This window comes from Anomaloglossus baeobatrachus, unplaced genomic scaffold, assembly GCF_048569485.1.
Source record: "Anomaloglossus baeobatrachus isolate aAnoBae1 unplaced genomic scaffold, aAnoBae1.hap1 Scaffold_3235, whole genome shotgun sequence".
NCBI lineage: Eukaryota > Metazoa > Chordata > Amphibia > Anura > Aromobatidae > Anomaloglossus > Anomaloglossus baeobatrachus.
The window spans coordinates 39943-55000 of record NW_027442627.1 but is presented as its reverse complement, the minus strand read 5'-3'; the positions used below and the strand labels follow the sequence as shown (position 1 = coordinate 55000).

Here is a 15058-nt window from a genome sequence, read left to right as displayed (position 1 = left end):
AGAAAATAATTCTGCATTTATAAATGTTTTCCAGCACAAAGTCACGAATATAAAACCTCCCGCATATTCCTAATCCGCCTTTTGTATCAGTTTCTGAATCTGCTTGCAGACTAAGGCTGCTTTACACGCTGCGATATCGGTCCCGATATCACTAGCGTGCGTTCCCACCCCCATCTGTTGTGCGACACGGGCAAATCGCTGCCCGTGTCGCACAGCATCGCCCGGACCCATCACACTACTTACCTTCCCTGCGACGTTGCTGTGACCGGTGAACCGCCTCCTTTCTAAAGGGGCGGTCCGTGCAGCGTCACAGCGACGTCACTGAACCGCTGCCTAATAGAAGTGGAGGGGCGGAGATGAGCGGGACATAACATCCCGCCCACCTCCTTCATTCCGCATTGGGGCCAGCGGCAGGTAAGGAGAGGTTCCTCGTTCCTGCGGCGTCACACGGAGCGATGTGTGCTGCCGCAGGAACGACGAACAACATCGTACCTGCAGCTCCAACGATATTTGAGAATGGACCCCCATGTCACCGATGAGCGATTTTGCACGTTTTTGCGACAATGCAAAATCGCTCATAGGTGTCACACGCAATGGCATCGCTAATGCGGCCGGATGTGCGTCACAAATTCCGTGACCCCAACGACTTCGCATTAGCGATGTCACAGCGTGTAAAGCCCGCTTAAGGCTCTGTTCACACATCAGTTTTTTTCCCATCAGGCACAATCTGGAAAAAAACGGATAAAACGGATCCGTTTTATCCCCATTAAATTGTATTAGCGCCGGATTGTGCCTGATGGCCTTGCGTTGCATCCGGCTTTTGCTGGATCCGGTGTAATTGGCTAATGTGGTGGCCGGATGGAACGTCTCTTGTAACGTTTTTTGTCTCTGATCAAAAACCATATCGCGCCTAATCCGGTGCAATACGGTGTGATTTACAATGGAAGCCTATGGTGTAATGCGTCAAAAAACGGATGTGACCGCCAGATCTGTTTTTTTAAACTGAGCATGCTCCAATTTATTGTAAAAAAAACCGATCCGGCAAAAAAACGGACGAAACGGATGCAAAAATGGATGTGCCAGATCCTTTTTTTTTTTTTTTTTTTTTTTTTACAGATCCGGTATACCGGATTAGTAAAAAAATGGATCCGGCGCATCCATTTTTGCATATTCTGCACCGGAACCGTTGCATCAGGCACACGCCGGATTATGCCTGATGCCAAAAAACTGATGTGTGGAAGCAGCCTAAGATTTGCAGCAAAACATTTCCCAAATAATGAGCCAAGGCATGCAGTAACGAGCCTGCATCCACATTACTATACACTGACAGCAAGCAGGGGCTTTATTTATTTTTTTGTATAGTATATTTCAAAAACCGAGACGAGGCCACTTGTTCGCCCCACAAAGGAGACGCCACATGTCGTGCACGTGCTGTTAATAAAACCGCAAACGAGCGTCTCATCTTCACCGTCACAGGTATCGTTCAGACAAGATGGGCATAAATAGTAAATGACATGGACGGCGCAGGTCAGAAAGCTCATCGTAGTAGATGTTATGGTGGTCTGGCAAGCAGGGACAATCCCCATCTACACAGCGCATCTCCTCCAATTGCGGCTGATTCTGAAGCAGTTTTTAGTTTTCTTCTGCGCCTTTCCATTCCAAAGTTATGTCTCCTAGTAATAAAGATGACAGCTGAGTAACACAGCCGGCGCCTGCCGGGAATGGCGCGGGCTCAGCTCCTCCCCTACAAGTACGGCCAATATCAGTTAAGGGTTAAAGAATTATTTTTTGAATTTAAACGGAGAATCTCCTCCAACTGCCGCTGACGAAAGGATTCCGGAACAGTTTACTTTTCTTTTGAGCCCCTCAGCCCCCTGCTAATAAAGATGCTAATTTTCTTTTTTTCCAAGTGGGTGTGGCAGTGTTCTGATTGGCCGACATCGGAGGAGAAAAAGCAAACACCCACAGAGAAGTCCTGTGCTTTACGCCCATGTTTACACTTTCTTTATTACTAGGGGACACAATTTTGGAACAGAGGGGCACAGAAGAAAAAGAAAAACAGTTTTGGAATTGGTGGAGCAGCAACTGGAGGAGATACTCCACTTTGATTTAAATAATCTAGTGAAAAGTTTTCTTTAACCCCTTCCTCGTGCATTAAAATGTCAGGTCTATTTCTTTTATGCAGGCACAGGAGCTGAGCCTGCACCATTTAGTGCAGATGATGGCTCGGTTATTCAGCCATCATCTACCTTTAACAATCACTGCTCTTAGTCTGCTTAATGCATTCACATCAAGCAGCTCAGGGGAGGTGAAGCTCTACGCAGCCAACAGCCCCAAGCATCACAATTCTGGGACGCAGATGGGTTGCTACTGCTGCCACAGCTTCACCGACAGCCCCTCGTGTAATGACTGGTTGGCTGTGAAGACCAGTCTGTGGTTGAAGTTCCCAGAAGACCGATTTTCACCATACACTAATACTATAGCATGGCTGAGTACAGTACAAGCAACCGGATGATCACAGGTTCAAGTCCCCGGATACAATAGTCATTTTTAAAAATTGTTTTTACATATGTACGTAATATAGAAAATATAACACACACACAAATATAAATATATATATGTAGATAGATATAGATACAATATATACCGTATATTTTATATATATATATATATATATATATATATATATATATATATATATATATATATATATATATACACACACACACACACACACACACATATATATGTCTGTCTCCTTCATATATATATTATTATATATATTATAATATATATTTATATATACACACACACACACACATATATCTATCTATATCTATATATATTATATCTGTCCATCTATATATATCTATATATATTATATCTGTCTATAATAAATATAAATATATATACATACACGGTATATATTATATCTATATATTACGGTATATATTATATCTATATGTTACATATTTTATATATATATATATATATATAATATATATATATACACATATACACACGCACATCTATCTATATACAGTTAGGTCCAGAAATATTTGGACAGTGACAAAAGTTTTGTTATTTTAGCTGTTTTCAAAAACATGTTCAGAAATACAATTCTATATATAATATGGGCTGAAAGTGCACACTCCCAGCTGCAATATGAGAGTTTTCACATCCAAATCGGAGAAAGGGTTTAGGAATCATAGCTCTGTAATGCATAGCGTCCTCTTTTTCAAGGGACCAAAAGTAATTGGACAAGGGACTCTAAGGGCTGCAATTAACTCTGAAGGCGTCTCCCTCGTTAACCTGTAATCAATGAAGTAGTTAAAAGGTCTGGGGTTGATTACAGGTGTGTGGTTTTGCATTTGGAAGCTGTTGCTGTGACCAGACAACATGCGGTCTAAGGAACTCTCAATTGAGGTGAAGCAGAACATCCTGAGGCTGAAAAAAAAGAAAAAATCCATCAGAGAGATAGCAGACATGCTTGGAGTAGCAAAATCAACAGTCGGGTACATTCTGAGAAAAAAGGAATTGACTGGTGAGCTTGGGAACTCAAAAAGGCCTGGGCGTCCACGGATGACAACAGTGGTGGATGATCGCCGCATACTTTCTTTGGTGAAGAAGAACCCGTTCACAACATCAACTGAAGTCCAGAACACTCTCAGTGAAGTAGGTGTATCTGTCTCTAAGTCAACAGTAAAGAGAAGACTCCATGAAAGTAAATACAAAGGGTTCACATCTGGATGCAAACCATTCATCAATTCCAAAAATACACAGGCCAGAGTTAAATTTGCTGAAAAACACCTCATGAAGCCAGCTCAGTTCTGGAAAAGTATTCTATGGACAGATGAGACAAAGATCAACCTGTACCAGAATGATGGGAAGAAAAAAGTTTGGAGAAGAAAGGGAACGGCACATGATCCAAGGCACACCACATCCTCTGTAAAACATGGTGGAGGCAACGTGATGGCATGGGCATGTATGGCTTTCAATGGAACTGGGTCACTTGTGTTTATTGATGACATACCAGCAGACAAGAGTAGCCGGATGAATTCTGAAGTGTACCGGGATATACTTTCAGCCCAGATTCAGCCAAATGCCGCAAAGTTGATCGGACGGCGCTTCATAGTACAGATGGACAATGACCCCAAGCATACAGCCAAAGCTACCCAGGAGTTCATGAGTGCAAAAAAGTGGAACATTCTGCAATGGCCAAGTCAATCACCAGATCTTAACCCAATTGAGCATGCATTTCACTTGCTCAAATCCAGACTTAAGACGGAAAGACCCACAAACAAGCAAGACCTGAAGGCTGCGGCTGTAAAGGCCTGGCAAAGCATTAAGAAGGAGGAAACCCAGCGTTTGGTGATGTCCATGGGTTCCAGACTTAAGGCAGTGATTGCCTCCAAAGGATTTGCAACAAAATATTGAAAATAAAAAATGTTTTTTTGGGTTTGGTTTATTTGTCCAATTACTTTTGACCTCCTAAAATGTGGAGTGTTTGTAAAGAAATGTGACAATTCCTACAATTTCTATCAGATATTTTTGTTCAAACCTTCAAATTAACGTTACAATCTGCACTTGAATTCTGTTGTAGAGGTTTCATTTCAAATCCAATGTGGTGGCATGCAGAGCCCAACTCGCGAAAATTGTGTCACTGTCCAAATATTTCTGGACCTAACTGTATATCTACCTATATCTATCTATCTATATACACAGTATATATTATGTCTATATCTATATACACACACACAATCTATCTATCTATTAGATCTATATATCTATATATATTAGATCTATATATATCTATATCTATCTATATCTATATCTATCTTAGATCTATATATACATACATATATATATATATATATATGTATATATGTATATATATATATATATATATATATATATATATATATATATATATATATATATATGTATATATGTATATATATATATATATATATATATATATATATATATATATATATATATATATATATATATATATATATATATATATATATATATAGATAGATATATATACACACACATATGCATATATATCTGTCTCTCTCATAATATATATACATATACACACACACCTACCTACATATATTATATCTGTCTATCTATATATAGTATATATTATATCTATCTCTATATATATATATATATATATATATATATATATATATATATATATATATATATATATATATATATATATATATATACATATACATACATACACACACACACACACATATATATATATACATATATCAAGAAAAAAGCAGCTAAGTAAAGAAAAACGAGTGGCCATCATTACTTTAAGAAATAAAGGTCAGTCAGTCCGAAAAATTGGGAAAACTTTGAAAGTGTCCCCAAGTGCAGTGGCAAAAACCATCAAATGCTACAAAGAAACTGACTCACATGAGCACCGCCCCAGGAAAGGAAGACCAAGAGTCATCTCTGCTGCGGAGGATAAGTTGATCCGAGTCACCAGCCTCAGAAATCGCAGGTTAACAGCAGCTCAGATAAGAGACCAGGTCAATGCCACACAGAGTTCTAGCAGCAGACACATCTCTAGAACAGCTGTTAAGAGGAGCCTTTGTGCAGCAGCCTTCATGGTAAAATAGCTGCTAGGAAACCACTGCTAAGGACAGGCAACAAGCAGAAGAGACTTGTTTGGGATAAAGAACACAAGGAATGGACATTAGACCAGTGGAAATCTGTGCTTTGGTCTGAGGAGACCAAATTTGAGATCTTTGGATACAACCACCATGTCTTTGTAGAAAAGGTGAACGGATGGACTCTACATGGCTGGTTCCCACCATGAAGCATGGAGGAGGAGGTGTGATGATGTGGGGGTGCTTTGCTGGTGACACTGTTGGGGATTTATTCAAAATTGAAGGCATACTGAACCAGCATGGCTACCACAGCATCTTGCAGCGGCGTGCTATTCCATCCGGTTTGCGTTTAGTTGGACAATCATTTATTTTTCAACAGGACAATGACCCCAAACACACCTCCAGGCTGTGTAAGGGCTATGTGACTAAGAAGTAGAGTGATGGGGTGCTACGCCAGATGACCTGGTCTCCACAGTCACCAGACCTGAACCCAATCGAGATGGTTTGGGGTGAGCTGGACCGCAGAGTGAAGGCAAAAGGGCCAACAAGTGCTAAGCATCTCTGGGAACTCCTTCAAGACTGTTGGAAGACCATTTCCGGTGACTACCTCTTGGAGCTCATCAAGAGAATGCCAAGGGTGTGCAAAGCAGTAATCAATGCAAAAGGTGGCTACTTAGAAGAACCCAGAATAAAAGACATATTTTCAGTTTTTTCACACTTTTTTGTTAAGTATTTCATTCCACATGTGATAATTCATAGTTTTAATGCCTGCAATGCGAATCTACAATTGTCAGAGTCATGAAAATAAAGAAAACTCTTTGAATGAGAAGGTGTGTCCAAACTTTTGGTCTGTACTGTATATAACAACATATGCATGTATGTTTGCGTGTGTTTGTGTATATATTTTATATTATATTATATATATATATATATATATATATATATATATATATATATATATATATATATATATATATATTTTTTTTTTTTATTATTATATTGACTCCTTTCTGGGGTGAATAAAATGTTTTGATCACATTTTATTGTGTTTTTTGCTTGTTTTTGTGTTTTTAGCCCCTTCATCTTCCAACCCAAAATGCAGTGATAAAAACAACAATTTTATTATTTATTTTTTTTTCTGCTTTAATGGGGCTTATTATACAGGATCATTTTATATTTTGATAGATGGTATTTTAATGCATCCAGTGAAGACATAAGTTGTTTTTTTTCTTTTCAATCTCTTTTAGATCTTTATTTTTGCATTGGGAAAAGTATTTTTTATGGTCTGTGGGAAAATTTTGATTAACTTAATTGCAAATCTTTATAAAAAAAACAAAACAAAAAAAAAAAAAAAGCTTATCTGCTATATTTGGAGTGCTGTTTGCTGTGGGAGGTGGCACTTCTTTGGACAGTAACAAATGGTTTAATTCGAGGTATAGAAAATACACAAAATAGAGCCACTAGCTGCAGCAGGAACCTCTCCCCTCTGCAATAAGATTAAGCTCCGCCCCTCACCTAAACCTCCGATACGAAGCTGCTCAGGAGACAAAAAAACAAACAAAAACATAAGCAGCCGATAATCGTTCGTTTCCTGTAGGATTTAGGTGAGAAGGTTTGGTGAACATACAGATGTTGCAGACTATCTCTCACTGATTTTTTTCTTTTTCAGTTCAGTGTGTACTGTCCCTTTAAGAACTCAGCAGTAAATTGACATATCTGACAGCGGGGCGGGGCAAACCTTTTGTTTTTGAGGACTACCAGCAGAAATTTACAAGTGGGTTATGTAAAAATTCATAACAGTGGTAAAAAAAAAAAAATCTATTACTATAATATATATCATAAGTCTCCTCTGTTTTTATGCACTCAGTCCGAAACGCGTAAAGTTTACCCTGTCTGTCCTCCTGCACTGGGCGGTTCTGGCTGGGATTTTAAAGCATACTTTCTTCAATAAAGGATCAAAGATTTTTTTATGGAATTGGTGCCGAGTTCTAATCTGCTCCTTCCTAACTTCTGCTGTGGACTAGCCGGAGAACTGCGAGCACCCTGGAATATTTACAGGAGTAGGGAACAGGTGGGCTGAAAAACACTTCCTTTAACCACAATATTAGGCCTCAGTCACATGGTACGAAAATCAGTGCAATAAAACATCGCATTCCACTCTGAGCAATATTCGCCTGTGTGTCAGCGCACGTGAGCGATCATTTTCTCAGCCCTACTCGGACCAAGAAAACAATCGCAGCGTGCTGCGGGTGCAATGCGATTCAGGTTTTTCTCGCACCTATTCAAGTCTATGGGGCGAGAGAAAAATCGCACTGCACTCGCATTACACCGGTGTAATGCAAATAGCCAGCAACGGGGGAGAGAGGGAGAGAAATCCCTCCCCTCCTGAGTGCCGGCCCACCCCCCGCAGGTGAGTTCCGCTCGCACGATCGGACCTCAGTCGAGGAGACACTCGCATGATACTCCGCTCCTGCTGTGCTGCCAGCGTGAGCCCAGCGTCATGTGAGCATCGCAGTATTCCCCGTGTGGCCCCAGCCTTACACTGAGAAATCACAGTCAGGTGAGAATAACACTGCCCCTATGTACAAGAGTATAAACTACTATAATACTGCCCTCTATGTACAGGAATATAACTACTATAATACTGCACCTATGTACAAGAATATAACTACTATAATACTGCCCCTATATACAAGAATATAACTACTATAATACTGCCCCTATGTACAAGAATATAACTACTATAATACTGCCCCTATGTACAAGAATATAACTACTATAATACTGCCCCTATGTACAAGAATATAATTACTATAATACTGCCTCTATGTACAAGAATATAACTACTATAATACTGCTGCTATGTACAAGAATATAACTACTATAATACTGCCCCCTATGTACAAGAATATAACTACTATAATACTGCCCCCTATGTACAAGAATATAATTACTATAATACTGCCCCTATGTAAAAGAATATAACTACTATAATACTGCTGCTATGTACAAGAATATAACTACTATAATACTGCCCCCTATGTACAAGAATATAATTACTATAATACTGCCCCTATGTACAAGAATATAACTACTATAATACTGCTCCTATGTACAAGAATATAACTACTATAATACTGCCCCTATCTACAAGAATATAACTACTATAATACTGCTCCTATGTACAAGAATATAACTACTATAATACTGCCCCTATGTACAAGAATATAACTACTATAATACTGCTGCTATGTACAAGAATATAACTACTATAATACTGCCCCTATGTACAAGAATATAACTACTATAATACTGCCCCCTATGTACAAGAATATAACTACTATAATACTGCTCCTATGTACAGGAATATAACTACTATAATACTGCCCCTATGTACAAGAATAAAACTACTATAATACTGCTCCTATGTACAAGAATATAACTACTATAATACTGCCCCTATGTACAAGACTATAACTAGTATAATACTGCCCCTATGTACAGGAATATAACTGCTATAATAGTGCTCCTATGTACAAGAATATAAATACTATAATACTGCCCCCTATGTACAAGAATATACCTACTATAATACTGCCCCCTATGTACAAGAATATAACTGCTATAATACTGCCCTCTATGTACAGGAATATAATTACTATAATACTGCCCCTATGTACAAGACTATAACTAGTATAATACTGCCCCTATGTACAGGAATATAACTGCTATAATAGTGCTCCTATGTACAAGAATATAACTACTATAATACTGCCCCCTATGTACAAGAATATAACTACTATAATACTGCTCCTATGTACAAGAATATAACTGCTATAATACTGCCCCCTATGTACAGGAATATAACTACTATAATATTGGCCCCTATGTACAAGAATATAACTACTATAATACTGCCCCTATGTATAAGAATATAACTACTATAATACTGCCCCTATGTACAAGAATATAACTGCTATAATACTGCCCCTATGTACAAGAATATAACTACTATAATACTGCTCCTATGTACAAGAATATAACTACTATAATACTGCCCCCTATATACAAGAATATAACTACTATAATACTGCCCTCTATGTACAAGAATATAACTACTATAATACTGCTCCTATGTACAAGAATATAACTGCTATAATACTGACCTCTATGTACAGGAATATAACTACTATAATACTGCCCCCTATGTACAAGAATATAACTACTATAATACTGCCCCTATGTATAAGAATATAACTACTATAATACTGCCCCTATGTACAAGAATATAACTGCTATAATACTGCCCCCTATGTACAAGAGTATAAACTACTATAATACTGCCCCTATGTACAAGAATATAACTACTATAATACTGCTGCTATGTACAGGAATATAACTGCTATAATACTGCCCCCTATGTACAAGAGTATAAACTACTATAATACTGCCCCTATGTACAAGACTATAACTAGTATAATACTGCCCCTATGTACAGGAATATAACTGCTATAATAGTGCTCCTATGTACAAGAATATAAATACTATAATACTGCCCCCTATGTACAAGAATATACCTACTATAATACTGCCCCCTATGTACAAGAATATAACTGCTATAATACTGCCCTCTATGTACAGGAATATAATTACTATAATACTGCACCTATGTACAAGAATATAACTACTATAATACTGCCCCCTATGTACAAGAATATAACTACTATAATACTGCTCCTATGTACAAGAACATAACTGCTATAATACTGCCCCCTATGTACAGGAATATAACTACTATAATATTGGCCCCTATGTACAAGAATATAACTACTATAATACTGCCCCTATGTATAAGAATATAACTACTATAATACTACCCCTATGTACAAGAATATAACTGCTATAATACTGCCCCTATGTACAAGAATATAACTACTATAATACTGCTCCTATGTACAAGAATATAAATACTATAATACTGCCCCCTATGTACAAGAATATAACTACTATAATACTGCCCTCTATGTACAAGAATATAACTACTATAATACTGCTCCTATGTACAAGAATATAACTGCTATAATACTGACCTCTATGTACAGGAATATAACTACTATAATACTGCCCCCTATGTACAAGAATATAACTACTATAATACTGTCCCTATGTATAAGAATATAACTACTATAATACTGCCCCTATGTACAAGAATATAACTGCTATAATACTGCCCCCTATGTACAAGAGTATAAACTACTATAATACTGCCCCTATGTATAAGAATAGAACTACTATAATACTTCTCCCTATGTACAAGAATAGAACTACTATAATACTGCCCCTATGTATAAGAATATAACTACTATAATACTGCCCCTATGTACAAGAATATAACTGCTATAATACTGCCCCCTATGTACAAGAGTATAAACTACTATAATACTGCCCCTATGTATAAGAATATAACGACTAGAATACTGCCCCTATATACAAGAATAGAACTACTATAATACTGCCCCCTATGTACAGGAATATAACTACTATAATACTGCACCTATGTACAGGAATATAACTACTATAATACTGCTCCCTATGTACAAGAATATAACTACTATAATACTGCCCCTATGTACAAGAATATAACTACTATAATACTGCCCCTATGTACAAGAATATAACTACTATAATACTGCCCCTATGTACAAGAATATAACTACTATAATACTGCCCCTATGTACAAGAATATAACTGCTATAATACTGCCCCTATGTACAAGAATATAACTACTATAATACTGCCCCTATGTACAAGAATATAACTACTAAAATACAGGCCCTATGTACAAGAATATAACTACTATAATACTGCCCCTATGTACAAGAATATAACTACTATAATACTGCTCCCTATATACAAGAATAGAACTACTATAATACTGCTCCCTATGTACAAGAATATAACTACTATAATACTGCCCCTATGTACAAGAATATAACTACTATAATACTGCCCCTATGTACAAGAATATAACTACTAAAATACAGGCCCTATGTACAAGAATATAACTACTATAATACTGCCCCTATGTACAAGAATATAACTACTATAATACTGCCCCTATGTACAAGAATATAACTACTATAATACTGCCCCTATGTACAAGAATATAACTGCTATAATACTGCCCTGTACGTGTAAGAATATAACTACTATAATACTGCTCCCTATATACAAGAATATAACTACTATAATACTGCTCCTATGTACAAGAATATAACTACTATAATACTGCCCCTATGTACAAGAATATAACTACTATAATACTGCCCCCCATGTACAAGAATATAGCTACTATAATACTGCCCCCTATATACAAGAATATAGCTACTATAATACTGCCCCCTATGTACAAGAATATAACTACTATAATACTGCCCCTATGTACAAGAATATAACTACTAAAATACTGCCCCTGTGTACAAGAATATAGCTACTATAATACTGCCCCTATGTACAAGAATATAACTGCTATAATACTGCCCCCTATGTACAGGAATATAACTACTATAATACTGCCCCTATGTACAAGAATATAACTGCTATAATACTGCCCTCTATGTACAGGAATATAACTACTATAATACTGCACCTATGTACAAGAATATAACTTCTATAATACTGCCCCTATGTACAAGAACATGACTGCCGGTTTTAGAGAGAATCAGCCACCAGGTGTACGGTGCTGAGTCTGAGCGCATGGTGGAGTAGAGACCCGGATTCTCAGTCACTGCAAGCGATAAAGCAGCTCTGTTTAAGTGTCATGTGTGACTACTGCACAGAGAGCGACTAGCGGGGATCATGCACGCTCAGGACAGAAGCCTCATTTTAGACACAGACCCCTCGTACATGTATCACGTTGAAGGCGTCGTCCATGCTACCCCAGCACTTACCTGAAAGCAGCGACCAGCGGGGCATATATGGAGTCTCCATCGTATACGTACAGGTGATCCCAGCTGCACTCGGTGGCGAAGTGGTTGAAGCGGAGTCGCAGCACGGTGTTGTTACTGCAGAGAATAAACAGTACACATTATTAGTAGAGCTCTCTCCTTGGTATAGCAGAGTTGAAGGGTTTACAATGTGACGCATATCGACCTTCTCTGAGTCATTTGTGCTTTATACCCTGCACCGTCTAATCCTGCAGGAGGTGATACCAGGAGATCAGCCCTGTATACTAACTTCTACATATACCAAGAAAACTAAGCATACTTATACAAACACGTGATGGAACGGGAAGGGGTTAATAATATACGCCACAACCCCTGAAGGCTTAAACATAGCTTGGTGTTATGATCCGTTAACCGTGGAGGATTACGAAAAACTACCATTGGTGAAAAAACACCAAGAAAACAGGAGTAGTTGGAACCTGGGCTGACCGCAATCCCCTATCAGAGCACACTAGAAGTAGCCGTGGAGCGTTCCTAAACACCGAGACGCCACATCACAGCTTAAGAAACTAGCTATGCCTCACAGAAAGAAATGAGCAAATCTACCTTGCCTCAGAGAAGTCCCCAAAGGAGTAGACAGCCCCCCACATACAAAGATTACGGTGATATAGGAAAACACAGATATCCGATAGGAAAAATAGATTAAGCAAAGGCGACGCCCAACTAGCTAGATACAAAGGAAAGGAACTGATTGTGGTCAGTGCAAAATCCCTATAGAAAAATACCAAACTAATGATAGTAAAAATAGCCCTGAGAGGTCGAACGACCTCACCCCCACTATATCAGGTACTCCTGCAAATGAGAGAACAAAAATACCAAAAAAGACGACAAAATACAGAAGAGTAAATAATCAAATTAGACAGGGATAAAATCCCTTTTCCTGCAGGAGAGCCAGCACAGGGGAAACACCCATGCTCACCACAAAAAAAAACCAAAAAAAAAAAACACGTCACCTGCAAGGAAACAGATACACAAAAAAACAAGGAAAAACAACACCCTAAGGTGTAAACCAGGAAGCAAGAAAAAGCTGAGACTTATCTGCAGAAGTCTGGCTCAGGGAAACAGGAACAGAGACAGGGAATATACAATTATAACCAGCAACCGCACGTCACAAAGTGCTCTCTTATATAGACCAGACTTGTCTGCAATAGGACTTTCCCAATTCCCAATTAACGCCGACACCTGTCTGAGTCACAGGCTCAGATTCAGCTGCTCTAAAATTCCTGGCCACCAGAGGGAGCGTCAAAACAGCACCCACACAGACGACATTCACAACAGCTTAGCACTCTCGCTGTCTATAAACTACAATGCCCAGCATGCCATGACAGGCACCAGTGGCTAGAGCTGTAGGATTACACGTAGCTGTCGGGCCACACTTCCCTGGAACTTTGTCCAGGATTACTAACAGGACAGAATTAGCGGTAAACTGTAGTGATGCACCCCTGTGCACACCGCCATTAGGCGGAGGACCCCTTAGAGCGCACTTTTGTACAGGATGAGACGCCCGGCACTCACGTCATACGCCGCCCTCTGCACCACAACGCCCGGCATGGTGCATGGTGTATCACAGCGCTAATGACTTTATCATTTTACAGTGTGGATTGTGGCAATCGCTCTCCGAGATAAAGTGTGACGCATGGTTGTGTAACCCTGATGTCCACGTATGTGAACATGGACCGGCGGGGGGCTGTGACCCGGCAGACCTGTCTGCTGATGGCCGGCACCGGCATGTTCTATACAACCCAAAAGATGCTAGGGGTTGGATTTTACACCCCGGCGTCACCTGCACAGGAGGATCAGTCACAGCCGCCACCCTCAGGGTGAAGAAGCTGTGCACAGCACCACGCAGCAGCGCAGGCCCGGCCGCTCCCTCCTCCACCTTTAGACTTTGGGCACCGGTCATATTTGTTGTTTACCTTGTGAATCCAGAGCTCGTCAAACATCACCCAGCGACCCGAGCGAGAGGGCACAAAGCAACACATCCTACTGTGTATATACTATATGGAGGAAAGTATGTGCCCCCTGCACCCCCCCCCCCCCCCAGGGGCTGTTACTACCTTTATACACATTAATGTACAGCGGTCCCGGCAGATATAACGGCCCCCGCTCTCTTGGGGGGATTTCTACAAGGGGATTTGTGAGGGGACACTGATGTTGGGGGAGGCCGGGTTCACAATCTCCATTATTGGATAATGCTGAGGTCCGGGGTCAGTATGTCCCCCTCCCATGTCTGTATGGAGATTGTGCACTGGGTACAGTCATAGGGAACAGAATAGAGCCTTCCCCGAACTGTTCCCACAAAGCTGGAAGCTACAATTGTTTACAATGTCCTAAGATTTCCCTTCCCTGGAAATAAGAGGACGAGGATGATCCCCGATAGATGTATGGCTCGGCACTGTGCTTGGTGATGTACGG

General features: G+C 39.3%; 1 protein-coding gene across 1 annotated transcript in view; it reads right to left on the bottom strand.

The window, feature by feature from the left end:
* The window catches only part of LOC142269897 (attractin-like), a gene marked incomplete at its 3' end in the record, with an annotated part of 73939 nt that overhangs the window by 33663 nt on the left and 25218 nt on the right, over positions 1 to 15058 (bottom strand). The window contains exon 3 of the mRNA XM_075332420.1: positions 12590 to 12703. Within this exon, the coding sequence (XP_075188535.1) occupies positions 12590 to 12703 (114 nt within the window). The remainder of the gene's footprint in view (positions 1 to 12589; positions 12704 to 15058) is intronic.